The sequence below is a fragment of the Electrona antarctica genome, assembly GCF_951216825.1.
Source record: "Electrona antarctica genome assembly, chromosome: 14".
Taxonomy (NCBI): Eukaryota; Metazoa; Chordata; class Actinopteri; order Myctophiformes; family Myctophidae; genus Electrona; species Electrona antarctica.
Window position 1 is genome coordinate 13,730,042 of NC_136795.1, and position 25,207 is coordinate 13,755,248.

General features: G+C 44.4%; 1 protein-coding gene across 1 annotated transcript in view; it reads right to left on the minus strand.

Annotated features, from left to right (window-relative positions):
* The window catches only part of LOC306936981 (microtubule-associated serine/threonine-protein kinase 1-like), a gene marked incomplete at its 5' end in the record, with an annotated part of 60,807 nt that overhangs the window by 11,615 nt on the left and 23,985 nt on the right, over positions 1 to 25,207 (minus strand). The window contains 14 exons of the mRNA XM_079520648.1: positions 121 to 286; positions 2,175 to 2,307; positions 2,821 to 2,959; positions 3,775 to 3,983; positions 4,342 to 4,418; positions 5,035 to 5,102; positions 5,211 to 5,343; positions 7,124 to 7,225; positions 8,506 to 8,715; positions 10,445 to 10,520; positions 12,421 to 12,581; positions 16,708 to 16,780; positions 18,118 to 18,193; positions 18,810 to 18,904. Coding sequence (XP_079376774.1) covers positions 121 to 286; positions 2,175 to 2,307; positions 2,821 to 2,959; positions 3,775 to 3,983; positions 4,342 to 4,418; positions 5,035 to 5,102; positions 5,211 to 5,343; positions 7,124 to 7,225; positions 8,506 to 8,715; positions 10,445 to 10,520; positions 12,421 to 12,581; positions 16,708 to 16,780; positions 18,118 to 18,193; positions 18,810 to 18,904 — 1,718 coding nt within the window. The remainder of the gene's footprint in view (positions 1 to 120; positions 287 to 2,174; positions 2,308 to 2,820; positions 2,960 to 3,774; positions 3,984 to 4,341; positions 4,419 to 5,034; positions 5,103 to 5,210; positions 5,344 to 7,123; positions 7,226 to 8,505; positions 8,716 to 10,444; positions 10,521 to 12,420; positions 12,582 to 16,707; positions 16,781 to 18,117; positions 18,194 to 18,809; positions 18,905 to 25,207) is intronic.

Here is a 25,207-nt window from a genome sequence, read left to right on the forward strand (position 1 = left end):
GCAGTATGCTCCCAACCAGGCTATCGGCTCACACCATTCTTTTTTTTTTGAGTGGTGCAGCCACTCCAATGCACAGCAATGTGTGTCCCTGGCTTGCTGGGACGGTCCTTGTGTCCTCACCTGTGATGACCTGTCCAAACAGCTCCTCTGTAGTGTCTCCAAAGAAAGGCACACAGCCCACCAGGAACTCATAGAGGATGATGCCCATGGCCCACCAGTCCACAGGCTTCCCATAACCCTGGCGAAGAATCACCTCAGGAGCAATGTACTCTGGTGTTCCACACACCTGAAAGAAAGAAGGCCACATATTAGCTCCACATGCTTCTCTTATACAACAATAATATTGACCTATATTATAGGGGAGAGCTCCTAATCATAAACTACCCCAATCCTATCCGACATGAATTAGAATTAGTGAATTCCATGCAGTCACTATATAGCCAATCTAACCCATCGGAGAAACAGCGCCCTCTTTCCATTATACTTGAACGTCTCCTTTGTCCATCAATAGCTGTGTGATTTGTAATGGGTTTGTTTCCTTTTGTTGTTGGTGGCTCACTGTACAGGGTAAGGGTCATTCAACAGTATACATACTGTAGATCATTCTGAACTGAGCTGAAATACACTGCTCCTGTGTCCCAACAACCATGCTTACTTTCACAGTTACTGTAAGATTATAAACAACTACATAGTACATACAGTACCACTACTAACAACAATAAGCTTGGACATTGTCTGGTTAAGTGCAGTTCAGTGTTTTTTAAAGACTGAAACGCCGAGCCAGGAAGGGAATATAGAAACTTTGAACAAATTGGCAGAGTTTCCAGAAAGCGAGTGGGAGGCATGTGAGCAGAGAGCGTGCATGTTTGTGTCCAGCTGATGGGATCGCTGCAAGAGTGCCAAGACCAGATGAAAGCACTGCTTTTGGTTTTCATGTGCAGATGGCTACGCTATCGAGTTGGTTTTTGGCCACGGACCTGCCTGTTCCAGAAATAACGAGGCCTTTGGAATTCAAGCATACATTTTGAGAAAAAGAGAAGAAGCCTCATCTAAAAACGGAACTGATTGTAATATCTGAGAAGCTATTGGCTAATTCTTCTGTTAAATGTTTATCGTTTCATCTCTTTGCGTTCTGGATATGGCTGGCATGCAATTAACGATCAATCTGCATAGAAATAAACAGATCAAACACATACTGCTTGCATCCCTTTAAAAATGAAAATTAAACACAAATTAATATTAATGTCTGAGACCAAAGGGAAAATGTTTTTAATTTGGCCATGCAATGTTAATTAAAGGAAGATTGGGTATGTTCCCTACAACAAAATGTCAAATTACCCCCATAAAATGCTGGCGATGACTAAATCTAAGTTTGACTGAGATTTGTTGGAGTTACGTCAATTGTACTGGAAACTTTTGAACTGACACTAATGTAATAATGACTCCTCCCAGGCTCCCAACTCTACATCTGTTTACAGGATTTGATTGGTTAACCACTTAAGCCCTATATACTTCTTTGTACGACAATTAGTGACAATTTAGCAGATCTACAAGCAGCACACCATACGTTGCAAGACTATTTTGGAATCTTTAAATCAAGCATAAATATCAACATATCAGACCGTCTACATTTCTAAAAAGGAAATTCATGTATTTAATTCAGTTACAGATGCAGGGATAAGATATATCCCCAAAAGTGAAAAAAACAAATGATAAAAAGTAAAACAAATGACCAGGGAGCATGGAGACATGCATGGGCTCCATTTTCGTCACCGCTAAACCCCTTATCCCTAAACTTCTTTGCCTTTTTTTACTATTTTGAAAGACATTTTTGAGTAGTTCAACTAGCCAATCTACATTGACACGTTGTGAGCTTGTAGACTGAGCATTTTAACTACTCAAAAATGTTTTGCAAAATAGTAAAAAAAAGGTAAAGATGTTTAGGGATAAGGGGTTTAGCGGTGACGAAAATGGAGCCCCATATGGAGTCCACCTATCCCCCTAGTGCATCGAACCATATCTGTTTATACATTTTTCTTTGGCAATTCTTGCTTTTACTTATAGATAGTAGGCCAGCAAAGAGACAAGACACTGAAAGGAGTTAGGACATGCAACACAGGTCTCCAGTCTGACTAGTCAACACAATGAATATACATGGTGTGTGTCTCCTTTACCTGTTTATCCAGGAACTCGCGGGTGTCCTTCTCTATATGCCCCTCATACAGGTTGGTGGTGAGACTCATCAGACCCATCTTGGACAGGCCAAAGTCTGTCAGCTTGATGTGGCCCATAGAGGTGATCAGCAGACTGCAGACACACAGTGATGATGCTCGTTCAACTTCAAAAAGCTTTATTGTCCATAAGTACAATCAAAGTGGAAACCGTGAACAAGTGGTTCTAAAACCTGAATTCTCATTTTGTGTTGCACGCCGGTGTAGCGTGCTGAAAATAGCAAATCTACAATCTGTGTTTTAACAATATGTTAGTATAAGAATGTTGGTTAGTGTACCTTTAAAACTATTAATATACTGTAATATTCCTTTGTCAAATATGGTCTGTCTGAGCATCCCACAGTACAATACACTGAATACAGGATCCTGACCTGCTGGCTGAAACACTGTTATAAATGTTAACAGCCCACATAAGAAAGTGCCATCCAATCTATTTGTGCTGTCTATTTGAGTCTTGACTCGCATTCATTTTGTATTATGCTTTAGTGACAGCGCCGTGAGCACAAAATAAACTCAAACATTTATTTTGCATGACTTGATTCACATAATTATTTTGCACACATTTAAAGCTATAGCTGTAATATCTTACTTGTCAGGTTTGAGGTCTCGGTGCACGATGCCATAGTTGTGTATGTACTCCAGAGCCAGAACTGTCTCAGCGAAGTACATGCGTGCCATCTCCACCGGCAGAGCACCAATGTTCTTCAGTAGGGTGGCACAGTCTCCTCCTATTGAAGCAGTTTATATTGTACACCGTGAGGTACTGAATGTCTGTCTGTCTGCCAGCCAGAATAATGGAATATGAGACTAAATTGGCTGCTGACAATACTAATTACCATAAGACTTCCCATGATTACTCTTGCCCTGGCCTGGAACGTTTCATATTTGAATTATGCTAATGAGCGATGGAAACAACAGAAGTGCATGCCTGGATGAAATCCTACTAAGCATCTTTAATCTTTGTGAGCATGACAACATTCATTTATTGATGGTTCCTCATGTTGCTGTAGACAGCTCAAGCATAGTGCATGTATCTATTGTGTATTCCACTAAAAACCTTTTACTCCAGTAATGCAGTTTCCCTAGGGCCTGTCTGACAGATCTATTGTTGGGTGTTCCAAAACGTCCTTCAATTGAATGCAGACAAAGGTGAAGTTCTCCTATTTGAATGGATCTATCACCACTTCCTCAAGTACTGTATTGCAGTGGTTCCAAAACGGTTGAGCCCGTGACCCAAAAGAGAAATTTGACCAAGACCAAAACTAGTGAAAATAGCAGATCTACAAACTTGTGAGCTTGTAGATCGGCTATTTTTACTACTTCGTAAACATTTGTTTTCTAATTTTTGGATTTTCTTTGATTTTTCTTTTATTTCTTCATGAAATTACTGAAAAAAAGATAATCATTGAATTCGTTTTTAATTCATGCAAAATGTTTTGAAATTATAATAATTAAAAACAAAATGTAGACACAAAAAAACAGAGGGACCCATGAAAATGTGTCCGCGACCCACAAAGGGTTCCCGACCCAGTGTTTGGCTCACCTTCCACATACTCCATGACCATGCAGAGGTGTCTGCGGGTCTCAAAGGAGCAGAACATTGACACGACAAACGGGTTCTCAGCGAAGGTCAGGATGTCTCTCTCCACAAAGGCCTGCTGGATCTGGTTCCTCAGGATCAGGTTCTGCTTGTTGATCTTCTTCATGGCAAAACGCTGCCGCGTCTCCAGGTGACGCACAAGGTACACAGCCCTGACATACACAGACACACACGCACGCACGCACGCACGCACGCACACATGCACGCACATACAGACATGTATTCAATTACGTGTCACGCTCATCACACTGCACTGACTGCAGGTGGTTTAGATATTGTTTGCGTATAGCAATTGCATACTTTTAATCTGTCTCTCATCCTCACACAGAAGTGCACGTACATGCAGTCACACACACTCACTCACGCACGCACGCACGCACGCACGCACGCACGCACGCACGCACGCACGCACGCACGCACCTGCTGTGAATGCAAGTGTACTGTATCTCATTTATGTGTGACTGTGTGTCACAACATGGCCATTAGCATTCATTAGTGCCCTTCACTCACCCGTACGCTCCGTTACTGATCAGTTTGATGGTCTGGAAGTCAACCTCTTCTGGTGGTTTCATGGTTCTCATCTTACCCTGGAGCCAGAGACACATGCCAAATGACACAAACCCCATATGGCTGATAGTTTTCTATATCTAAATCACATTTTATGTATCCTTGAAGAAGGCTACAAACCAAAATGTTCCCTTTGTTGTTACTGTAATAAACAAACATATTAATCCATGTTTTGTTTTTCTTCCTCGTCCCTTACTCCACAGATCAGCCTCTTTTATATAATAAATATTTGACAAAAGATACAAACTCCGCCTCCAATATTCATGCCAAAATGACATGTTTATTTTAAATATAATTTCTGACAACTTAACTGTAATTATAACGGAGCTGCGAGAGGTGTCTCCAAAAATACTACTAAAATGAATGTTTATGACTTCATGACTTAAATCCTTCTCGTCTAATTGTGTAAATATCGGTACTTGGAGTCTAGCCGTCTCTAACGGCAGAAGGGTGGCTCATTTGTAGCCCAACATTTATTCAACAAATGAAAACAAATGGACTCAATTATCTGGATGAAATCACATGTGCCAAGTCATTAGTTCTCAAATTGGGAGAGGAAAGCATTGCATGGATTTACAGATTGGGGGGTTGACCTATGGGAGGGTTGACGTATGAATATCTATTATTGAATCTCACCTCTGTAGAGTCATCCGTTTCAGGTGTGAGGAGTCCTTCACTGTCATAGCTGTCCAGGTTGACAATCTCTGATAACGTAACACAAACATCAATTAAGTTATTATGTACTGTACATATGCATGACATGTATGCATGTATGTACAGTATCTATCTAGCTAGCTATCCATCCATCTCACCTTCAATAGGGTCCCTGGTCAGTCCCAGCTGACTGATGATGTAACGAGGAATGTCTGTCTTCATGAGGTGTCCCTCCTTGGCGTGGTCCTCTGCTGCCTCCAGCAGGTGATAGAACTCCTCTGGATTGAACTCCTGAAAACAGGTGACACATTACATTAGTAATTAATAATCAGCATCCTGCGTTCGACAGAGAGGGTATAATCTGGAGGTCAAGACCAGACAGTGGCCTTGTGGTTAGAGTGTCCGCCCTGAAACTGGGAGGTTGGGGTTCGGTTCCCAGCCGGGTCGTACCAAAGACTGTAAAAATGGGACCCAAATATTGCCTCCCTGCTTGAAGGGTTGGATTGGGGGGTCAGATCAACCACAAGTGATTCCCGAGCGCACAACCTCCAAGAGATGTGTCAAATGCGGAGAACAAATTTCACTGCGGTGTGTGACTAGGACTTTGACTTTGGTGGGTGTTTCACGTGCACACGCACACGCACACACACAGTAAGTAAATCCTAGCTGAAGTGACAGTGTGGTCACAGTCCTATGAGCCACAGTGGGTGGGTGGGGGGGGGCCAGGGAGGGTCATTGGCTGGTATTAGTAGAACTGTAGCGAAGCAAATGGAACTTTAATCTAAATGCAAATGTCTTCTCTAGCCAGACGGATCAGGTCTGTTACAGACCTTCAGTCAGTTCATTTTCTCTCACCCCTGCTGTGCAATATTATCAGTCTTTTCAAATGCTTTTTCAAATTGGTCCAGAAAGTGAGTACATGTGTGCGGCATGTACTCTCATTAATTTGCCTCCCATCCACATGGAGTATGTAGAAAGGGAGACAGTGTGCGTGTGGTCAAGGATGGTGGACTCGGGTGGAGGAACGAAGACTGAACTGAACACGACAACGGCAACGAGGAAATCGATATTCCTAAGTGTAACAGCTTTTGTTTTGCTGCAGTTGCTTTGATGCGTGCTTCTTGGGATGTGAAGGGAAGCAGAGGGTGTGTGTGTGTGTGTGTGTGTGTGTGTGTGTGTGTGTCTGTGTGTGTGTGTGTGTGTGTGTGTGTGTAGGAGAGAGAGAGAGAGTGTGTGTGTGTGTGTGTGTGTGTGTGTGTGTGTGTGTGTGTGTGTGTGTGTGTGTGTTTGTAGGAGAGAGAGAGAGAGAGTGTGTGTGTGTGTGTGTGTGTGTGTGTAGGAGAGAGAGAGAGAGAGAGTGTGTGTGTGTGTGTGTGTGTGTGTGTGTGTGTGTGTGTGTGTGTGTGTGTGTGTGTGTGAGTGTGTGTAGGAGAGAGAGAGAGTGTGTGTGTGTGTGTGTGTGTGTGTGTGTGTGTGTGTGTGTGTGTGTGTGTGTGTGTGTGTGTGTGTGTGTGTGTAGGAGAGAGAGAGAGAGAGAGAGTGAGTGAGTGAGTGAGTGAGTGAGTGAGTGAGTGAGTGAGTGAGTGAGTGAGTGAGTGAGTGAGTGAGTGAGTGAGTGAGTGAGTGAGTGAGTGAGTGAGTGAGTGAGTGAGTGAGTGAGTGAGTGAGTGAGTGAGTGAGTGAGTGAGTGAGTGAGTGAGTGAGTGAGTGAGTGAGTGAGTGAGTGAGTGAGTGAGTGAGTGAGTGAGTGAGTGAGTGAGTGAGTGAGTGAGTGAGTGAGTGAGTGAGTGAGTGAGTGAGTGAGTGAGTGAGTGAGTGAGTGAGTGAGTGAGTGAGTGAGTGAGTGAGTGAGTGAGTGAGTGAGTGAGTGAGTGAGTGAGTGAGTGAGTGAGTGAGTGAGTGAGTGAGTGAGTGAGTGAGTGAGTGAGTGAGTGAGTGAGTGAGTGAGTGAGTGAGTGTGTGTGTGTGTGTGTGTGTGTGTGTGTGTGTGTGTGTGTGTGTGTGTGTGTGTGTGTGTGTGTGTGTGTGTGTGTGTGTGTGTGTGTGTGTGTGTGTGTGTGTCTCATCTCACCAGACATTCCAGGAGCCTGGCGGGACGTGAGATGATGATGAGGAGCTTCTTTACCAACTCTGTGACGAAGGCTACCTCTGAGCTCTCTGAGCGATCGTATGCCTGAGAGAGAGAGAGAGAGAGAGAGAGAGAGAGAGAGAGAGAGAGAGAGAGAGAGAGAGAGAGAGAGAGAAACAAATGAGAAGAGGTAGCAGCAGAGGGGGGTCCACTTTTACACACGGATTTTACTGTGTACAACAGAGGGCAATGCATTGCAGTTCCACTGGGGCGGAATAGAAGATAAACAAAAAAAAAACATCCAAAAGGCATTAGATTTCAGAACACTCTTAACGCAGCGGGCGTGGTGGATCCAATCAAACCCAAAGCAGGCCACCCAGAGAACTCGTCAGAGTGATTTAATCAACATGGGGGATGCAGATAAATCTTTTGAAGCCTCCTATCTGCTCAGAGAAATAACATGCGCAATTAGTCTCATTTACTGCTGCTGTCGAATCCTCATCCCTTCGTGAAGCCTCAGTGCTGCCGAGTTAAATGAGACGGATTGAACTGAAGCGACTTCTCAAGAGCCGAGCTCAGAACCCCCTAAACCCTGGTATATCACATACATTCCATGGGTCAGTAAGTGGTGCGTTCAGCGAAGCATATGTGTTTGCAAACGTTTGCATGCTGTCAAGAGCGTTAGTGAAAAAAGCTCCGCCGATGTTTGAGATTTAATGGATCGCAAATTGTACAGAAGTACGTGGATGGCGGCTCAAATTCCATGCCGTGTGGCGTGTGCCCACGCTGAAGATGTCAGTCGTGAAATGTGTAAGTGTCAGAGTCAGGTTGACACTTAGCTAAGAAGCAGCATTCTGGGTTACACAGGCACATTGTAAGTTAAATGTTTATCATCAGTTTCTCAATTGTAAAATACTAGGATTTTCGTCTAGGGGAGAAAAAAAAACATTGGTGTTACACGAAAAACTATGACTCATAGAATTAGGTAATGGCAGTCCGCCTTCCCACCATGCACCTGTAACCCAACATGCATTTTACTGTGTGACGTGCGTGTCACGTGATCGGGCTTAGCCAATCGGCGGAAAGAATTTGCGGCAGGATGCTAGGGGGTAATATAAAAAGCGTTGGATAATATTGGTTCACCGATCTGAGCGCAAACCCCTGCCCCCCTTCGCCCCTCCCCTCCCTGGTAGAAAACAGCGGAGAAAACTGACGTCACCATTATTTCAAGCGACGCCCCTCTGCACTGTAGTTCACTCCCACTCCTACACCAGGAAATGTGTCTCGTTGCCCCAGGCTTTCATTTTTGCGGCGAATGCGAACGACAATAAAAGCCTGGGTACCGAGGCTAACGCAAATATGATATATATGTGTGTTTCACTGACGTCGTTGAGCAGCTTCTCCAGGTTCTCCTGGAGCTCAAAGAAGTAGATGGTGGTGATGAGGCCGTCCCTGGCCTTGGCCAGGCAGTCTCTGGACAGCTCGGCGATCTGGTGGTGAATGAAGCTGAGCACGCCGTCCATCAGCGGGAGCACGCTCTCTGGGGAGTAGTGCTGGATGAACTCCGCCAGCCGGCCTTCCATCTGCGCCGTGGCCTGGTGGTGAAGAGCGGCATTAGGACCGGATCTGTGGCACCTTAGCTTTTAACCAGTTTAACCATTATTTTATACTCCAGCTATTCAGACAAAAATGTAAAAAAAAAAAAAAAGAAAAAAGCCTCCGCTCATCTGCTGAATGATTTAGGTGAGGTGCTGGAGTCACAAAAGTATAGAAATAAAAAATGGAGGGAAGCTCCGCACACTCAAATCTGTGCACAATCATTTATTGCAAGCTTTCAGTCTAAGCCTGAAGAAGGTCAATGTCATTCATTCATATATTTGAATATATATTCTTTCACAGCAAACGTTTTTAACTCAAATCTTTGCTTCTGGGGGTACCTGGAATAAAAATATTTTGAGATGGGGGTCGGTGGCCAAATATATAATATAATATATATATTGTGGGGCTCCTTGACATGAAAAAGTTGGAGAACCACTGACATAATTTAGAAACATAGGTTTTTCAGAAGACTGTTTAGAAGAATTTCTTTTTAGAATCTGCCTCAGGTCTTAATGGGTTACAGACGGGGTCGAGGGTGGATCATGGGTTAGGCACCGAGGGACTGGGGTAGTGAGATAGAGAGAGGAGAAGGGAAGAGGTAATGAGAGGACATAGAAGATTACGTTCATGTGAGAGGAGGCTCATGGCTAATTTATACACAATCACATGACGGTGTCCCGTGCCAAATATAGTAGATCAGCTTCAGACTTCAGTCAGAACTTGACAGCTCAGCTTTGAACCTCATTTGAACTCGTGGATTAAAGCAAAAAATAAATAAAGAATCTCATGACTGAAACGTTTTGTCAGGTCAAGTCCCAATCTGTGATTTATGAAAACACCATGTGCGCGCGCACACACACACACGCACGCATGCACGGTCGCACGCACGCACACACGCACGCACGCACGCACGCACGCACGCACGCACGCACGCACGCACGCACGCACGCACGCACGCACGCAAGCAAGCACAAGCTCTGTTTCCTGAACAATAAGCACACTATGTGAATGTATGTGATGTTTTGGTATTATCCTTCTAAAATCCTGCTGTTCTACATACAGCCAAGCGGTTGAAGAAATCACAGATTGCGTTAACCTTTGCCTTTATTAAATATTGGAGAACATTAAGGTTTGTGGAAGATTCTGAACATGTGTTCTATTGCTAGTATATGACCATGCACTTCAACTACTCTTTCATCTTAAAATATCCATTTATACACTCTCCAAATTGTGGGGCATTGTGTTGGACTCTATGGAATCCAAAACACAAGGCTCCAGCTTCCTAAGGCCAGATAACATCGGTCTCGCTGCCTTTGAGCCCATTTCCTTTCAACTTCATCAGCCTCAGCAGTGTCAATCCCTAATGGCACTAATGGCAACTGAGTTAAAAACGCAAAGGCTGTGCCTCCCCTTGTGATAGATAGTGGGTGACATTAATATTCTCCTCACAGCGTAAACCTCACAGGGCTGGGCACAATGATGTCATCCTCTCGGGTCCATTTCAACAGCCTCTTTTATTCATCGGTCTCCTGATGAGGGGGTTATCACACCAACACCCAATATCAATAGAAGCTAATTTGGGCTCTGTGATATCACAGTTTGGAGTTTATAGGATTATTAGATGGGCTTGTGTGTGCGTGTGTGTGTGTGTGTGTGTGTGTGTGTGTGTGTGTGTGTGTGTGTGTGTGTGTGTGTGTGTGTGTGTGTGTGTGTGTGTGTGTTTACCTTGGGAAAGCGTTCTTTGTACACATGGTTCATCATGACTATCTCATTGTCGTAACAGGAAGGGGAGCGTCCAGGGCTGTGGAAAGGAAATAAGACAAACATAGTTGGCCTACTTGTGTTTTTTTATTGTCTAATATGCCATACAAATAAAATGTATTAACACTTATTATTTCCCTGTAAGTCAAACATGATACAATGATAAAATAGGCTACTTTGAGAAGGTTATGAGGAAAATAACCACTGACTTGCTCACAGTACAGTGCATTATTCCTGCTTATATCACTTTTAACTTGCCTCCATAATTGCCAAAAATATTAAATATACTGTCAGAAGATTGATTTTCTTTCTTTCATTCGTTCATTCATTCATTCATTGTAGTAAGTGCAGAAACGTATTTCTGTCACCAGGTATAGCTAATTACATATGTATAATTGTATAATTTGTTGGGGCGAATTGTCAAATTCATATTTTTTTTGGCATGTCCATTTAATCTGTTTAAGCAGCGTGATCGAGAATTAATCTCGAGAATTGATTGCATTTCAACCATCCTAAATATTAGCAGCAGTGAGCAGCAGTGCCTAGAGGCCAACAGCTCCTGCATACATGTGTTCTGGTGTGGTAAAAACAAAAACACAAAGAACATGCAACTCCACATAGCTACTGTATGCACAGCTGCAGTGGTTTGGGTACAGATAAAGCACTTCTATGACTGCATGACAACTTGAGTGGCGTCTCCTCCTCACTGACCGTGAAATGTTCTTCAAAACAATAAGCTCACACTTATTGTTGTTGCTGCCACACGGTTTGCTTTGCTGCTGCTGGCTGACTAATGCTTTATAATTATGTATTTGAACACTCTCTCTCATTTTCATTTTAGATGTCGGACTCAAATATGGCATTTGTCTATTCAACTGCACCTTGAAATCTTTCTCTTAAATGTGTCATCTATATCCTTATCCTAGTATACAGTAAATGCTTAATACCCACATATATGGGCGGTTGGATACATTACATTACAATTGGACACATTACCTACTGTAGCTAAAATAAATTATTAATTTGTATTTATTGAATATAAATGAGCAATATATTTGCAGAAGGAGGAGAGGACACTGGAGCAGCACGGACAATTTAAGCCTTTTATTTAGGTGCTAGTATACAAGCATGTATACTAGCACCTAAATAAAAGGCTTAAAATGTCCGTGCTGCTCCAGTGTCCTCTCCTTCTGCATTAAGTGTCCTTGTTCCTGTGATGCAAGGACACTCGAGGCGCGTTGGTAGACTCCCTTTGTTCTTGAGCAATATATTTATTATGGTTTCCAACCATAGGGACTCCGAATCCTCCATACATAAACAGCAGATCCAAAACAACAGGTGGTAGCTGGGGTGGTGGAGGGTGAGCAGCAGTGTTTGAGCAAGATAGCAGTGGTGAGAGCAGCAGCAGCAGCAGCAACAGCAGCAGCAGCATGACAGCAGCGAAAGCAAGCAGGAATGAGCAGGTCTGAGAATGAAATGAGTGTGTGATTGGATGAGTAGACATGTGGACGTGGAGTTGGCCCAATGGACGGCCGCCAACAACTGCACTGAGTTCCCTGACAGAACTTGCTCTGCGCATGTCTGTGACAGGCTCATGCGTCTTCGATAAAGAAAATGAAATGCCTCATTTAAAATATGATATACAACAGGCAGAAACATAGAAAGTTAAATCTTTAAATATCAGTCAGAAGAGGCTTTTCGGAGACTGAAATTGGAAATTATAATTTTCCTTCTGTTACTGCTAGTCTCGCTACCCAGACCTTTACTCCAGTGGGGTTGATAAAAGAACAATTATTATTGCTAATGCTATCCTACTGGTGCTTCCATGTAGGACAGAGACAGAACACTCCAGCAGTTTATATGTGAAAACTTGAAACGCTTGAAAAATCCCCAACGTAAGATGACACTGTCGGCCAATCACTAGACTAGTCGCTGCTGACCTGAGGCTGCGGGAGCGAGGGCGCATGTGAGGAGAGCAGCGGCCGCCGTCGTCATCTGTGATGCTCTCTGTGCTGCCGAAGTGCTTGGACAGGAAGTGCAGCTCGTCCATGGTGGGCTGGAAGGGCAGCTGGTGCAAGCGCTCCTGAGAGGAACTGGAGGACTGCATGGTGAAGGGGGTTGTGGGGGTCCGTGGGGATTCAGAGGAGGAGGAAGACCGGCAGAGAGGGAGAGAAGGGAGAGGGAGGAGGAAGCAGGAAGATGACGGAGAGAGGAATGCAGAGAGGAAGAGAGGGGAAGGAGACAGAATGAGGGAAAAGGAAGCCAAAAAGGAAAGGAGCCAAAGAAACGGTTAGAGCCGAGTGACTCAGCGCTCCTGGTGAGTCGAGACGTGTCCATGTGGATGTGATGAGTCAAGTCAACCTTGTCCATCTGTCTCTAATCTCTGGCTGTGCTATGTCGTGTGTATACAGTACACATCCACAATATATCCATGAGACAATGACTTCATTTCACGTTTTTCATGCATTCTTCATGTAACCACAAAACAGTAAAACACATGCCACTATCACTATGACAGCATTTACACTTCGTCACATAACTCTGTTCTCACTCGTTTCAAATGCCTACAATTTACTGGTATATTTGATTTTGGCATCCTGTGGGAACAGGCGCCAATTTTGATGATGCTTCACTCTTGTGTGCGTATTGGCGGAGAGAGAGAGAGAGAGAGAGAGAGAGAGAGAGAGAGAGAGAGAGAGAGAGAGAGAGAGAGAGAGAGAGAGAGAGAGAGAGAGAGAGAGAGAGAGAGAGAGAGAGACAGACAGAGACAGAGACAGAGACAGAGACAGAGACAGAGACAGAGACAGAGACAGAGACAGAGACAGAGACAGAGACAGAGACAGAGACAGAGAAATAAAGACATAAAGACATAAACCGAAGCCGTCTTTACATGCAGAGAATTTAACCGAACCCTAATACTTCACTGACCGGAGTCCTAAGGGTCTACTCTGTACTAAGGACCCCTGTTCATTTCTCTCTGCACCAAATCTCTCAGCTGAAAATAGCTTGTAAATCTGCTGCTTTCACCAAACGCTCTCCCCAGAATAGGGACGCTGTGTTGTATGCCGGGTGAACTTGGGTTGAGACAGCATTGGATATAGTCTTTTTTTACTGGGTTGAGAGAGCATGGGTTATAACTTATAATGAGAGAGAGAGTGTGTGTGACAGCAAAGTTGCCTGCACCCGGGGTGAAACTGTTCAATGAACTAAATGCTTTCTATGAGCAATGCTGGCACAACTAAGAGAAAGGTGAAACATGTATTTGAAGTGTCCATCTAGACTACGATGCGAGTTGAAGTAGCGCAACTCCTTTCAGTACATTGTGTACGACGGAGAGAGAGAGAGAGAGAGAGAGAGAGAGAGGAATAAGAGCCCAGGTGCAGACCCGTGAATCTGGGTCAGCAATATGGCCACCTAGAACGGATAGATGTACCACGGTGTTAAAGGGATAGTTCACCCAAGAAAGGACTTATTTTATATCAATTACCCACACCATGGAGCCTTGAATAATGGAGATTTTTTTGTCGCATTCCTGAGCCAATAACTGTGCCATCAAATTATTGCTTTAGGAATGCAAAAAAAAGAAAAAAAACTATGTCAGATTACGGTAAGAAAACAGCTACTACGGAATTCTCCTTTAACTGGGTTGATGATGTTTGTAGGACCGGAAAGTCTGGCGTGGCATTGTTAAATCCATGATCTCGACCGCGGTCGAAAAATGATGATGTTTGTATGTATGTGATCCATTCATTAACTTCTGTTAAGGTTATGCACTGTTACTAAATGATTAAGTTTAGGTTAGGGTAACTGAGGGGCCCTAGTCCCTCCTATGCCCAGCTTTGTCTGTTTGTGTGTACCCCATAGCGATGATTTGATTGGTTGAGCAATGTACGTATTGAGGATAAAAATTGGGGGCAGAAAAGTGAAGACGGAAATTTTGATTGGTCGGCGTGATGATGTATGATGATAACAGCGGCCCTCACTTCACACGGGTCTAATTTTATTAAAATAATAATCATTTAATCCCCAGATTCCCCACGCTGTGAGCGCTGTTAATACCGCGCCTGGGGAGAGTCAGGGTTTAAGTCTCTTGCTCAAGGACAGTTCGACACATACACTGGGCGTAGAGGGCGAACCGGGGACCTTCTGACTCCCAGACGGCCTCTAGTCTACTCTCTACCCATTCAGCCATGGCATTTTGGTGGCTCTTCCATTCTTTTTAGAATCTGTCTCAGCCAAATACCCACCTCGCCTCAACAGCCTTCAGTTTGCCTTCAGTCAAAGCAATGAGACCTGGACCTTCACCACTCACTTCGCTAATTGCACAATCAATCGGCGATCAATCGCAGCCAGGTGAAAGCCACGCAGAAAGAAGCCACACCAACAGGCTAGATGCCAGCATGGAGCTAGGAAGACGGTTGTCTGCTTGTGCTCATCTGTTTCATGTCATTTAGAGGTTGTGTAAGGACTAAGGATTACATGGATTATGTGTCTACTGAACTGTCGACCTACTTACCTGTCCACCTACTTACAGTACTAGCCTGCATGCCCCCAATACTGTACGTGGCACTCATTTAACATACACATTTGCACTCAAATGACTAGATATGTACAAATACAGTATATATCTCTGCTGTCGGGCAGAAACCAGCCAACTCCAAAATGTTCAATTTTCAGGATTTTTTTTTTACCAACACACAGACGTAAAGAGTGTTCAATAGCACTAATGTATGGAGGAAAATAAATCTAAAACCTGATTTTTTTTTTTTTTCAATTAAAACATTAATCACTCAATCAAAAACCTTCCATTCCATCTAGCCTGATCATACTATCGTTTCCCCCCATTACAAGCTAGACTTGTGTGGAGAGAGAAGGGGAGTGGCAATGTTGAAACAAAAACATATGATTCTCGTTTCACTACATATAATGTTTTGCTTTTGTAGCTCATCACGCAGCAAGTGTTCCATTGAAAGGCTGGGCAGAAACCAGCTAACTCCTAAATGTAAACTTTTCAGGAAATGAAAAAACAGAAACAGAATGAATTGTTTTCATAACATTAGCGTCAGTGCTAAATTTGATAAATATAAGCTGCAAAAGAAAGCTGTTTTTTGCCCAACAGTGACGATAGATGTACCCTGTGGTTTGTTGTGCATTCAATGGTCTCTCTGTCATGACAGTAACTATCTTCTTTCAATCTCTCTCTCTCTCTCTCTCTCTCTCTCTCTCTCTCTCTCTCTCTCCAGGCCCTGTAATGTTGCTGTTGGGCAACAATGACACTGAAAGAAAGACCCGAGAGAGGGGGTTGGAAGGGAGACAGAGGCCCAATCCCAATCCACTCCCTTGCTGACTCAATGAGCCCTCACTGACTTAGCTGCGCGTTCATGTGAAGTCTGCGAGGGCTTGAGGGATGTCCCATTTGAAATCGGTAAGTCAGTGAGGGCTCAGCCCCGCCCCTTTATGTGCCCTTTGCCAAAGTCAGCATCGATGCTGACTTTGGCAAAGAAATTACCCACAGTTCATAGCGTTACCAGGGGAATGAGGGGGATCAACCGAACGTCAATCATTTAAGTATGCAAATTAGTTATGTATCGCGGTTAGAATGTCAACAAACACAATAGTGCTTTCTCACTGTTCTCAAAAGGAGACGGAATGGAAGGATAGGCTATATATTTAATAACAATAATAATAATAAGGGAAACATGATGAGAAATGACTAATGAGCAAAGTAAAAGAATATGGAAATGCAATTTATAATATTACAACCCCTATCACACAGGAAAGTGTATTTATGAAACTAATAAAACGATCAGCTTAAATACTAAAATAGACGTGATAGATAAATAGGCCAAGCATGTAGGTAGGCACTGGCTATGAATAAGGACAGTTTTTATAAAGTGATGCAAAGTATCATGAATGGCGGACTCATCTTCAAAGTGTCCCATTTCTTTCACAACAAATTGTAGCCCTTGCAGACTCTCACCCTCAAGCACTTACAGCTGACGTCACTAAAGTCAATGAGGGTCTCAGGGCTCAGGGCTTGAGGGAGGCAATTGGGATTGGGCCTAAATACAAGCATGTACACTTTGTGTGTGAGAGTGCACGCTCTTAATCCAGAGCGATTAAATTGATTCATTCAATTCAGGTTTCTGCCCAACAGCAATGATTACCACTGGAGGAGACCTGTGTCTTTCTCTGTCTAGCCGAATTATATACAAAAATCTGTGTACCGTGGAGCTGGGTGTGTTGGTTCCATATCCAGAAGAGGGCAGAGAGGCCAACGACCATCGCCGACCATCCGCTCTGTAGAGGATGACAGATGTACACGACATACAGTAAACACATGCTGTACGCACACTACAACACATACTACTGTTCTCCATACCACCCACAGTACACATGTACAATTAGCTGTGTTTCATTTACAGTTGACAGCATTTGAGATGCATTTGATAGTACATCTTAATAATCACATACTGACTGAGCATCATCAACATCAATCACCATTTGTTTAGTTAAGCTGTGAAGCGAATGCTAAACTATTGTAATGAGGCAGCCTGTCTGTCTGTCTGTCTGTCTGTCTGTCTGTCTGTCTGTCTGTACTGTACTGTACTGTACATTTACACAAATTTACTGTAGTGATGGAGGGGAAATCCATGTCTCTGCTTTTGATATCCCTGGCGATCCCCCCTGTACGATGAACACTGTGTCAGAGTTGAATATACTACTGTGAAGTTGTTTACACAAAGATGTTTCAAGCATAATATCACAATTTAAGAAAAGTATTTTAACCCCATTAATCCTGGCATCCTAATTTCAGACAAATTTAAATAGCACCTGAGTGGTAATGAATCACGTGAGTCAATTATGCACACTCTGAGGTTGTCTTGATTTATTTTACATTTTTGGAACATGATAGGAATGATTAGTTATCATTATTATTAGGTATGAGCATTCAAATCCCACCCCCCACACTCACGGATTCCCCAGATAGAATTTCAGCTGTGCTGCTAGAGTTTCACTGAGCACCCAATGTCCTTCATCCCCCAACCAGCCCAGGTTATTCCCCTGAGGGCTTCCTCCGCCAGGAGAACACAGAGGATCTCATTCATTGTGTCTCTACGTACGTAGAGCGTGCCTTGACAGACAGCCAGACGGATTTGATAAATGAGGAACTTTGGATTTGCGGCGAGGTCCGAGGAGAACGCTCCTGCCGACACTGTGTTTGACTAAGGAGAAGTGACATGGTGGGAGGTAAACAACAGCCTGACGGCTGATTCACACACAACACTCTGTCCTAAAGAATGCACAGATGCATGCAAACTACACAATAAAGAGTTCAGCTTCACCGAGCTGATGGCTGATGAGCACAAAATGGGGACGGGTTGTGGGGCTGACATGTCCTCCATTTCTTTTTCTCTCTCTATTTCTCTCTCCTGACTACATCACTACATTTGTATCTCTATCACCCAGGGGCCCTTTCAGGTCCATTCGCACACTCTCAGATTTAAAACACTCAGGATTTAACAGTGTGTCCATCTCTTTTATAGACATGTATGCACAATGTGCACACACACGCACGCACGCACGCACGCACGCACGCACGCACGCACGCACGCACGCACGCAGAGAGCTGTTACCTTCTGGAGGAGGCGAATGAGAAGTGTGCTGGGTTGCTGGGAGAGAAGTTCCGTGGGCTGTCCAGAGGACTGCTTCCTGAAAGCAGGAAGAACGAGAGAGAGAGAGAGAGAGAGAGAGAGAGAGAGAGAGAGAGAGAGAGAGAGAAAGTGAGAGAGAGAGAGAGAGAGAGAGAGAGAGAGAGAGAGAGAGAGAGAGAGAGAGAGAGAGAAGTGTGAGAGAGAGAGAGAGAGTGAGAGAGAGAGAGAAAGTGAGAGAGAGAGAGAGAGAGAGAGAGAGAGAGAGAGAGAGATATGAGAAAAAGAGCATGAACAGACAGGCATCAAACCTGTCTAGCTTCTACAACAGCTGTTTTGTGGACCAGCTATGTCGGCTATGTCAGATTATATTTCATATTCAACTTCACATGTCAGATGAAAATGAATGTTTTGTTTTTGAGTATGAGTCACTAGTGCAGCAATAGGGATTCAGTGCTGTGGTACCACCCGTTTACACATCCTATTTAATTGAGTTTGTTGGAGTGGCTGGCCAAGCCAAATGCACCGAGGAGGAATCAAACCCCAGTTTCCACAGCAGGCGGGCAGGAACCTTATCCCCGCACCTCCTGGACAGCCAATAACAATACATCTCTCTGCTGGAATGATGGTTGTCAAATGGAGGGGAGGGTAGGGGAGGGGAGGCGGTGCTTACATACCCAGGTGGCCAGGGAGTGGCAGGGGCGAATGTGGGCGTGGCAGGGTGGGAGACGTGGTGGTCAGGATCAAACTCTTCCTGTTGCTGGCACGGCAGCTGCAGAGAGAGAGAGAGAGAGAGAGAGAGAGGGTTGAGGTTAGGCATCTAATGTTAAAGTTACATGCACACACATTACAAATTACAAATATAATATCCATCAGTCAGCGTCACACGGTTCCACAATAATTCAAGATGGCGAGAGTAATCCCTCTGTATAAAAAAGGAAACAAATTAGAACCTGGCAACTACCGCCTGTTTCGATCCTTTGTTCCATCTCAAAGGTTATAGAGAGATTAATTCACGAATAAATCAACAGCTACCTCGACGAGCGCAAACTGCTGTTTGTATTCCAATCTGGTTTCAGAACATCCCACTCCACTGACACATGCCTACTGTATTTGACCGACTACATCAAATGCGAGGAAGACTCTGGCAAATTATGTGGCATGGTCATGCTGGACCTTCAAAAGGCGTTAAATCAATCATTCAATTCTACTGGATAAACTCAACTCGGTTTTGATAGCACATCATTAAACTGGATGAAATCCTACCTTGATAGAAGAGAACAAGTGGTTTACATCAATGGAACCATGTCATCCTCCCTCCCTGTGAACTGTGAGGTGCCCCAAGGAAGCATACTAGGGCCGTTACTGTTCCTTCTATACATTAACAACATGAATGCTGCCTGTAACTGCAAACTGTTCCTGTGCGCTGAAGACTTATTATTCCTGGCCTCACGAGGGCAAAATGCAGGTTGAGGAAGCTCTGCACTTAGCTTACAGATAACGAACTGTCACTACACCTTGGTAAAACAGAATCCATTCTTTTTGGGTCTACTCTAAACATTCCCTCAGTAAAGTCAATGAAAATTATTTCAAGGTCATAGTTGATGACATAATCTAGCAAAGAAGAAGTAGAAGTAGAAGAACAAACTGACAGGTGAAAGCATGGCAACAAAGGCAGAATTCCCTTTTTTGTCAACAAAAGTACTCCCAGGACTCTTGCCAGGGCCCTCATTCAATGCTACTTTGATTATGCTTACACCTCCTGGTTCTCCAACATCTCAATGTCACTAAAGACTAAGCTTCAAACCTCCCAAAACAAACTACTAAATAGACTACTTTTTGACCTGCAGGGGCCATGACCCACCTTTATCCAACCCATTTTGCTAGCCTAGGATGGCTCAGAGTAGAGGACAGGGTTAAGCAATTAAAAATAGGATTGGTTTTCAAAATAGTCAATGTGACCTTGCCCTCAATGTCACATATCTGACTAAATGCCTAAGAAAAACTGAGCCACTAGTTAGGTAAAGTTAGCTTAAGTTGTGGCAAATCTGCAAAAAAAAATGCTTACCACTAGCTTTCTTCACAGATGTGTTCATAAAGGTGTCTACTATCACAGAAAAAAATGTTCCAACCCATATCAACCAATATAAGGCAAATAATTCAAAATTTCATTATACTTTAAGTAGCATGTGACATGTCAAACTAGGGGGTTTTCATGATGCTGAATCCATTCCAAGCATTAGTTTTGCACGAAAAACACTCCTTGGGCTAAATTCGGCCATAGCCACTTGCCCAAATGTGCCCAAATGTGCTGACCTCATCACATTTGTGATGACGGCTATGGGCATTTTTAGGCAAATTAGTGTTTTTTGTGCAAAACTAATGCTTGCAATGGATTCAGCATCATAAAAAAACCCTAGTTTGAAGAATGCTAGTGGTAAGCATTTATTTTCCAGATTTGCCATAACTTAAGCTAATTTTCCCTTATTACACAGCCACAACACTAGAGGGAGCGACAACGATTCCTTCTACAGCACTGCCACCCAAGTGTGGAATGCCCTGACACACCATCCCTTTAAAAATGTGGTTCACTGGCTTCCTTTAAAAACAGGCCTGAAGACCATGTACATAGTGGTTTATATTTGTGATAATATTTAATTTTTGTGTTATTTAGTCATGTTGATGAATTGAAATAATACTGTAGGAGCCCAATGGAAACAAGACTATACAAAGTGTTTGACTGTACTCGTGCTATTTGCATTTCTGTCTAAAAATAATTGAGTTCTGTTGTGTATGTGGGCGTGTGTGCATGTCACAATGTGTGTGGTGTATGTGGATGTGCGTGCATGTCACAATGTGTGTGGTGTATGTGGGCGTGCGTGCATGTCACAATGTGTGTGGTGTATGTGGGCGTGCGCGCATGTCACAATGTGTGTGGTGTATGTGGGCGTGCGCGCATGTCACAATGTGTGTGGTGTATGTGGGCGTGCGTGCATGTCACAATGTGTGTGGTGTATGTGGGCGTGCGTGCATGTCACAATGTGTGTGGTGTATGTGGGCGTGCGTGCATGTCACAATGTGTGTGGTGTATGTGGGCGTGCGTGCATGTCACAATGTGTGTGGTGTATGTGGGCATGCGCGCATGTCACAATGTGTGTGGTGTATGTGGGCGTGCGTGCATGTCACAATGTGTGTGGTGTATGTGGGCATGCGTGCATGTCACAATGTGTGTGGTGTATGTGGGCGTGCGTGCATGTCACAATGTGTGTGGTGTATGTGGGCGTGCGCGCATGTCACAATGTGTGTCGTCACGTGTATGTGGGCGTGCGTGCATGTCACAATGTGTGTGGTGTATGTGGGCGTGCGTGCATGTCACAATGTGTGTGGTGTATGTGGGCGTGCGTGCATGTCACAATGTGTGTGGTGTATGTGGGCGTGCGCGCATGTCACAATGTGTGTGGTGTATGTGGGCGTGCGTGCATGTGTGTATCTTTTTGAATCAATAAAAAGGAACGGTTTTGGACATACAAGGTTTCCATCCGACATCAACGATATGCCAGGGAATGAGTGAATACAGATGCATGAGAGAGGATGCAGACACATGCAGATGCCGAGCTCACACTGCTGGAGGAGCACAGCGATAGAGCTCACACTGCTGGAGGAGCACAGCGATAGAGCTCACACTGCTGGAGGAGCACAGCGATAGAGCTCACACTGCTGGAGGAGCACAGCGATAGAGCTCACACTGCTGGAGGAGCACAGCGATAGAGCTCACACTGCTGGAGGAGCACAGCGATAGAGCTCACACTGCTGGAGGAGCACAGCGATAAAGAGAATTCAATTTCCTCTACCATCCATCCATCCAGCCGGCCATCTCCTCTCCCACCAAGATAAGTATGGAGAGAGGGAGACGAGCGCAACGAGGAGGAGGCAGAGAAACAGAAAAAGAGGGAGAGAGAGGGAGAGAGAGAGAGAGAGAGAGAGAGAGAGAGAGAGAGAGAGAGAGAGAGAGAGAGAGAGAGGGAGAGCAAGAGAGCGAGAGAGAAAGATTTTTTGAAAGCTTTCCAAAGTTCTATATGACATCATTTCTCCATCGGGAAGTTAATGACCGTCATTATACCTCCACTGTCACACCTCATCCAACCACTCATTGTCATTAAATCTCTTTGCCAAAAATAGGAGCAAGCTGACTTCTTACTAAATGCGAGAAATATCATGCAAACCAGTGGTTCAACTTCTCAATGTGAGGTTTGGGGACCGCCAGGGGTCGTTGAGGGGTTCCAACTCTGAGAGTGGTTCCATTTGTACCCTCTCAGAGTTAAATTGTCACAGAGGATTTTGTAGTGTAAATTGGGGTCACAGAGATGTAAAGAAATGTAAATGACACATGGGTTTGATCAACGAGGAGAAAAGGCTTGCGTCAGGATGACGGATGGCTCATTCAGTGCTCTATGCAAGCTCAGTCTCAGGCAGAGAATGGACCACCCTATCCACCCACCCACTGCCATCACATGGGTCCGCATGTGAGCGAGACTGACTTAAACGCACGCACGCACGCACGCACGCACGCACGCACGCACGCACGCACGCACGCACGCACGCACGCCTCTAAACGAGACATGGTCCAGCAGTCACGCTCTTGCACATACAGCCAGTCACGCTTGCACACATGCACATTGCGCACGCACATTGCGCACGCACGCACGCACACACAAACACACACACACACGTGAGCCTCACACACACACCTTTTCTGGCACCTGCAGACTGGAGACGTGAGCTGACTGAGATGTGATCAACACATGAAAGAGATGAGAAAGTAACAGTTGGAGGAGAGAGAGAGAGAGAGAGAGAGAGAGAGAGAGAGAGAGAGAGAGAGAGAGAGAGAGAGAGAGAGAGAGAGAGAGAGAGACAGAGAGAGAGAAATAAAGACATAAACCGAAGCCGTCTTTACATGCAGATAATTTAACCAAACCCTAATACTTCACTGACCGGAGTCCTAAGGGTCTACTCTGTACTAAGGACCCCTGTTCATTTCTCTCTGCACCAAATCTCTCAGCTGAAAATAGCTTGTAAATCTGCTGCTTTCACCAAACGTTCTCCCCAGAATAGGGACGCTAGGGCTATTTATTAAGGCCAATGATGACTTGAGTGGAGTGGATTCAGCATCTTGCTGAAGAACACTCTGTAACATTTGAGTCACGTCCTCCCCATGACCGTCACAAAACAACACTGACGTTTACAAAGATCTGTCATAAAAGGGGGGATTTTAAGTAGAGATGTCCCGATACTGTATCGGTAATCGGTATCGGTAATCGGTATCGGAAAAGTATCGGTGTCGGCCCTTATTTGACATATCCGGTCATATCGGTATCGGCGAATAAGCCAGTCTAACCACCGATCAAGGGGTTGCCATGTATGGCAGGTAAATAAAATGTTGGGGCATGTGGAGTTTGCTTTCGAGTTACCAAAACTTCAAGTGCACATTTGAGTGAGGAGTCTGCTATAAACACAACACGAGATATATAGCTAGATAGCTATAAACAATAAAGTCATATAATGTAGAACACCTTGAACACCAATGCAACAAATTCAGAATTCATATATGGGAACCCCTTTTTGTAACATTAGCTGTTGCTGGTCTTAATATAGACCGAAACGTTTGTGATTTGCCATTAAAGCCTTTAACTGCATTTGAAGACAGTGTGTGCGGAAGTTCCTTTTTCGAAATCTTTGATTTTTTTTTTTTTAGAATAGGCTACTTATGTTATCAGCAAATACCAGCAGCACAGAAATGCAGCTGAATAACAATTGTCATATTGTACATTATCAAAAAAATCACACCCGTGTGAAGTGAGGGGCGCTCTTATCATTGGCCTCACTGGCCCCTTGGTCTTCACGTCACAGAGATACAGCCACTCACAGACAACGCAGAATGGCGCTACGTAGACTCGGTAAACAACCCGGCAGATGACATCACCAGAGAGAAAATGCTGCAGGGAATTGCAAGCAAAGATCGCTGGAGCCAAGGACCCTCTTTCCTCACCAAGACTAGCGGTGGCCAAAGCAGCCCCCATAAGTCCTGCATAAGATAAGGAAGATGAAGAAGCCAACATTATGCAGCCTAATGATGGAAGGCCTATATCGCCTCTATCACCAACCCACGAGTAATGCGACGAGCTCATTCAATCTACTGCACTAGGCGTGCAGGGGGGACGGCAGGACCCCCTCTACCACTGAACTCCAACGAAACGCTGAACTAGCTATCCTAAAACGTTTCCCAGGCTGGAACAGAATTACTTACGAATGCTAAAGCCAGAATACCACTCGGAACTTCTCAGAGTAGGAGGCAGACTCCGCAGATGCCGCGATTTAGATCATGAAACGATCCACCCCATCTTACTATGCCCCTCTCAAACTCAGAGAAGAGAAGCAGTAAAGAAACATCAAACAAGCTGCTTTGAATGTCGATACACCAATGGGTCTACGCTACCATGCTTAGGCAGGGGCCATCAGCTTAATGTGGTAACCCCCGTAACAATCATCAGGAAGACGGCAAAAGGAAGAACGTAAATTAGTGAATCCGAAATACCGGATCCACGGGGGGACTGTTGTCACGGAAACGGTCGACAGCGTGACGTCAAGCCATCACGTCACGTATGGCGAGCAGAGCACTAGAGCAGACTCAGCAGAGACTCCGAAGAGTTAGAAGATGAATAAGAAGGAGGTACCTAGCTTAGATACTGGGCTCAAGTTACTAATATCCAACTCCCTCCCCCAACGCCTAAGGCAAGATACAGATCCTCTAAACTATAAGACCTCCTCAAGGTGCCTCTTACACAGCCCTCTGACAGCTCCCTGTGAGTACAGGAAATCGCCATTACAATCATCATACATCATCATACACCTTCATACATCACATTCGTGCTCAACCAATCAAATCATCACAAAATTCCGGCCAATCACAATTTGTGTCCTCACTTTTCCGTCTTCACTTTTGTCTTCAATGTTTGTGTTTACACAAACCCGGAAAGCTGGGCATAGGAGGGGCTACCCGGGCTAGCACCCCTCAAAA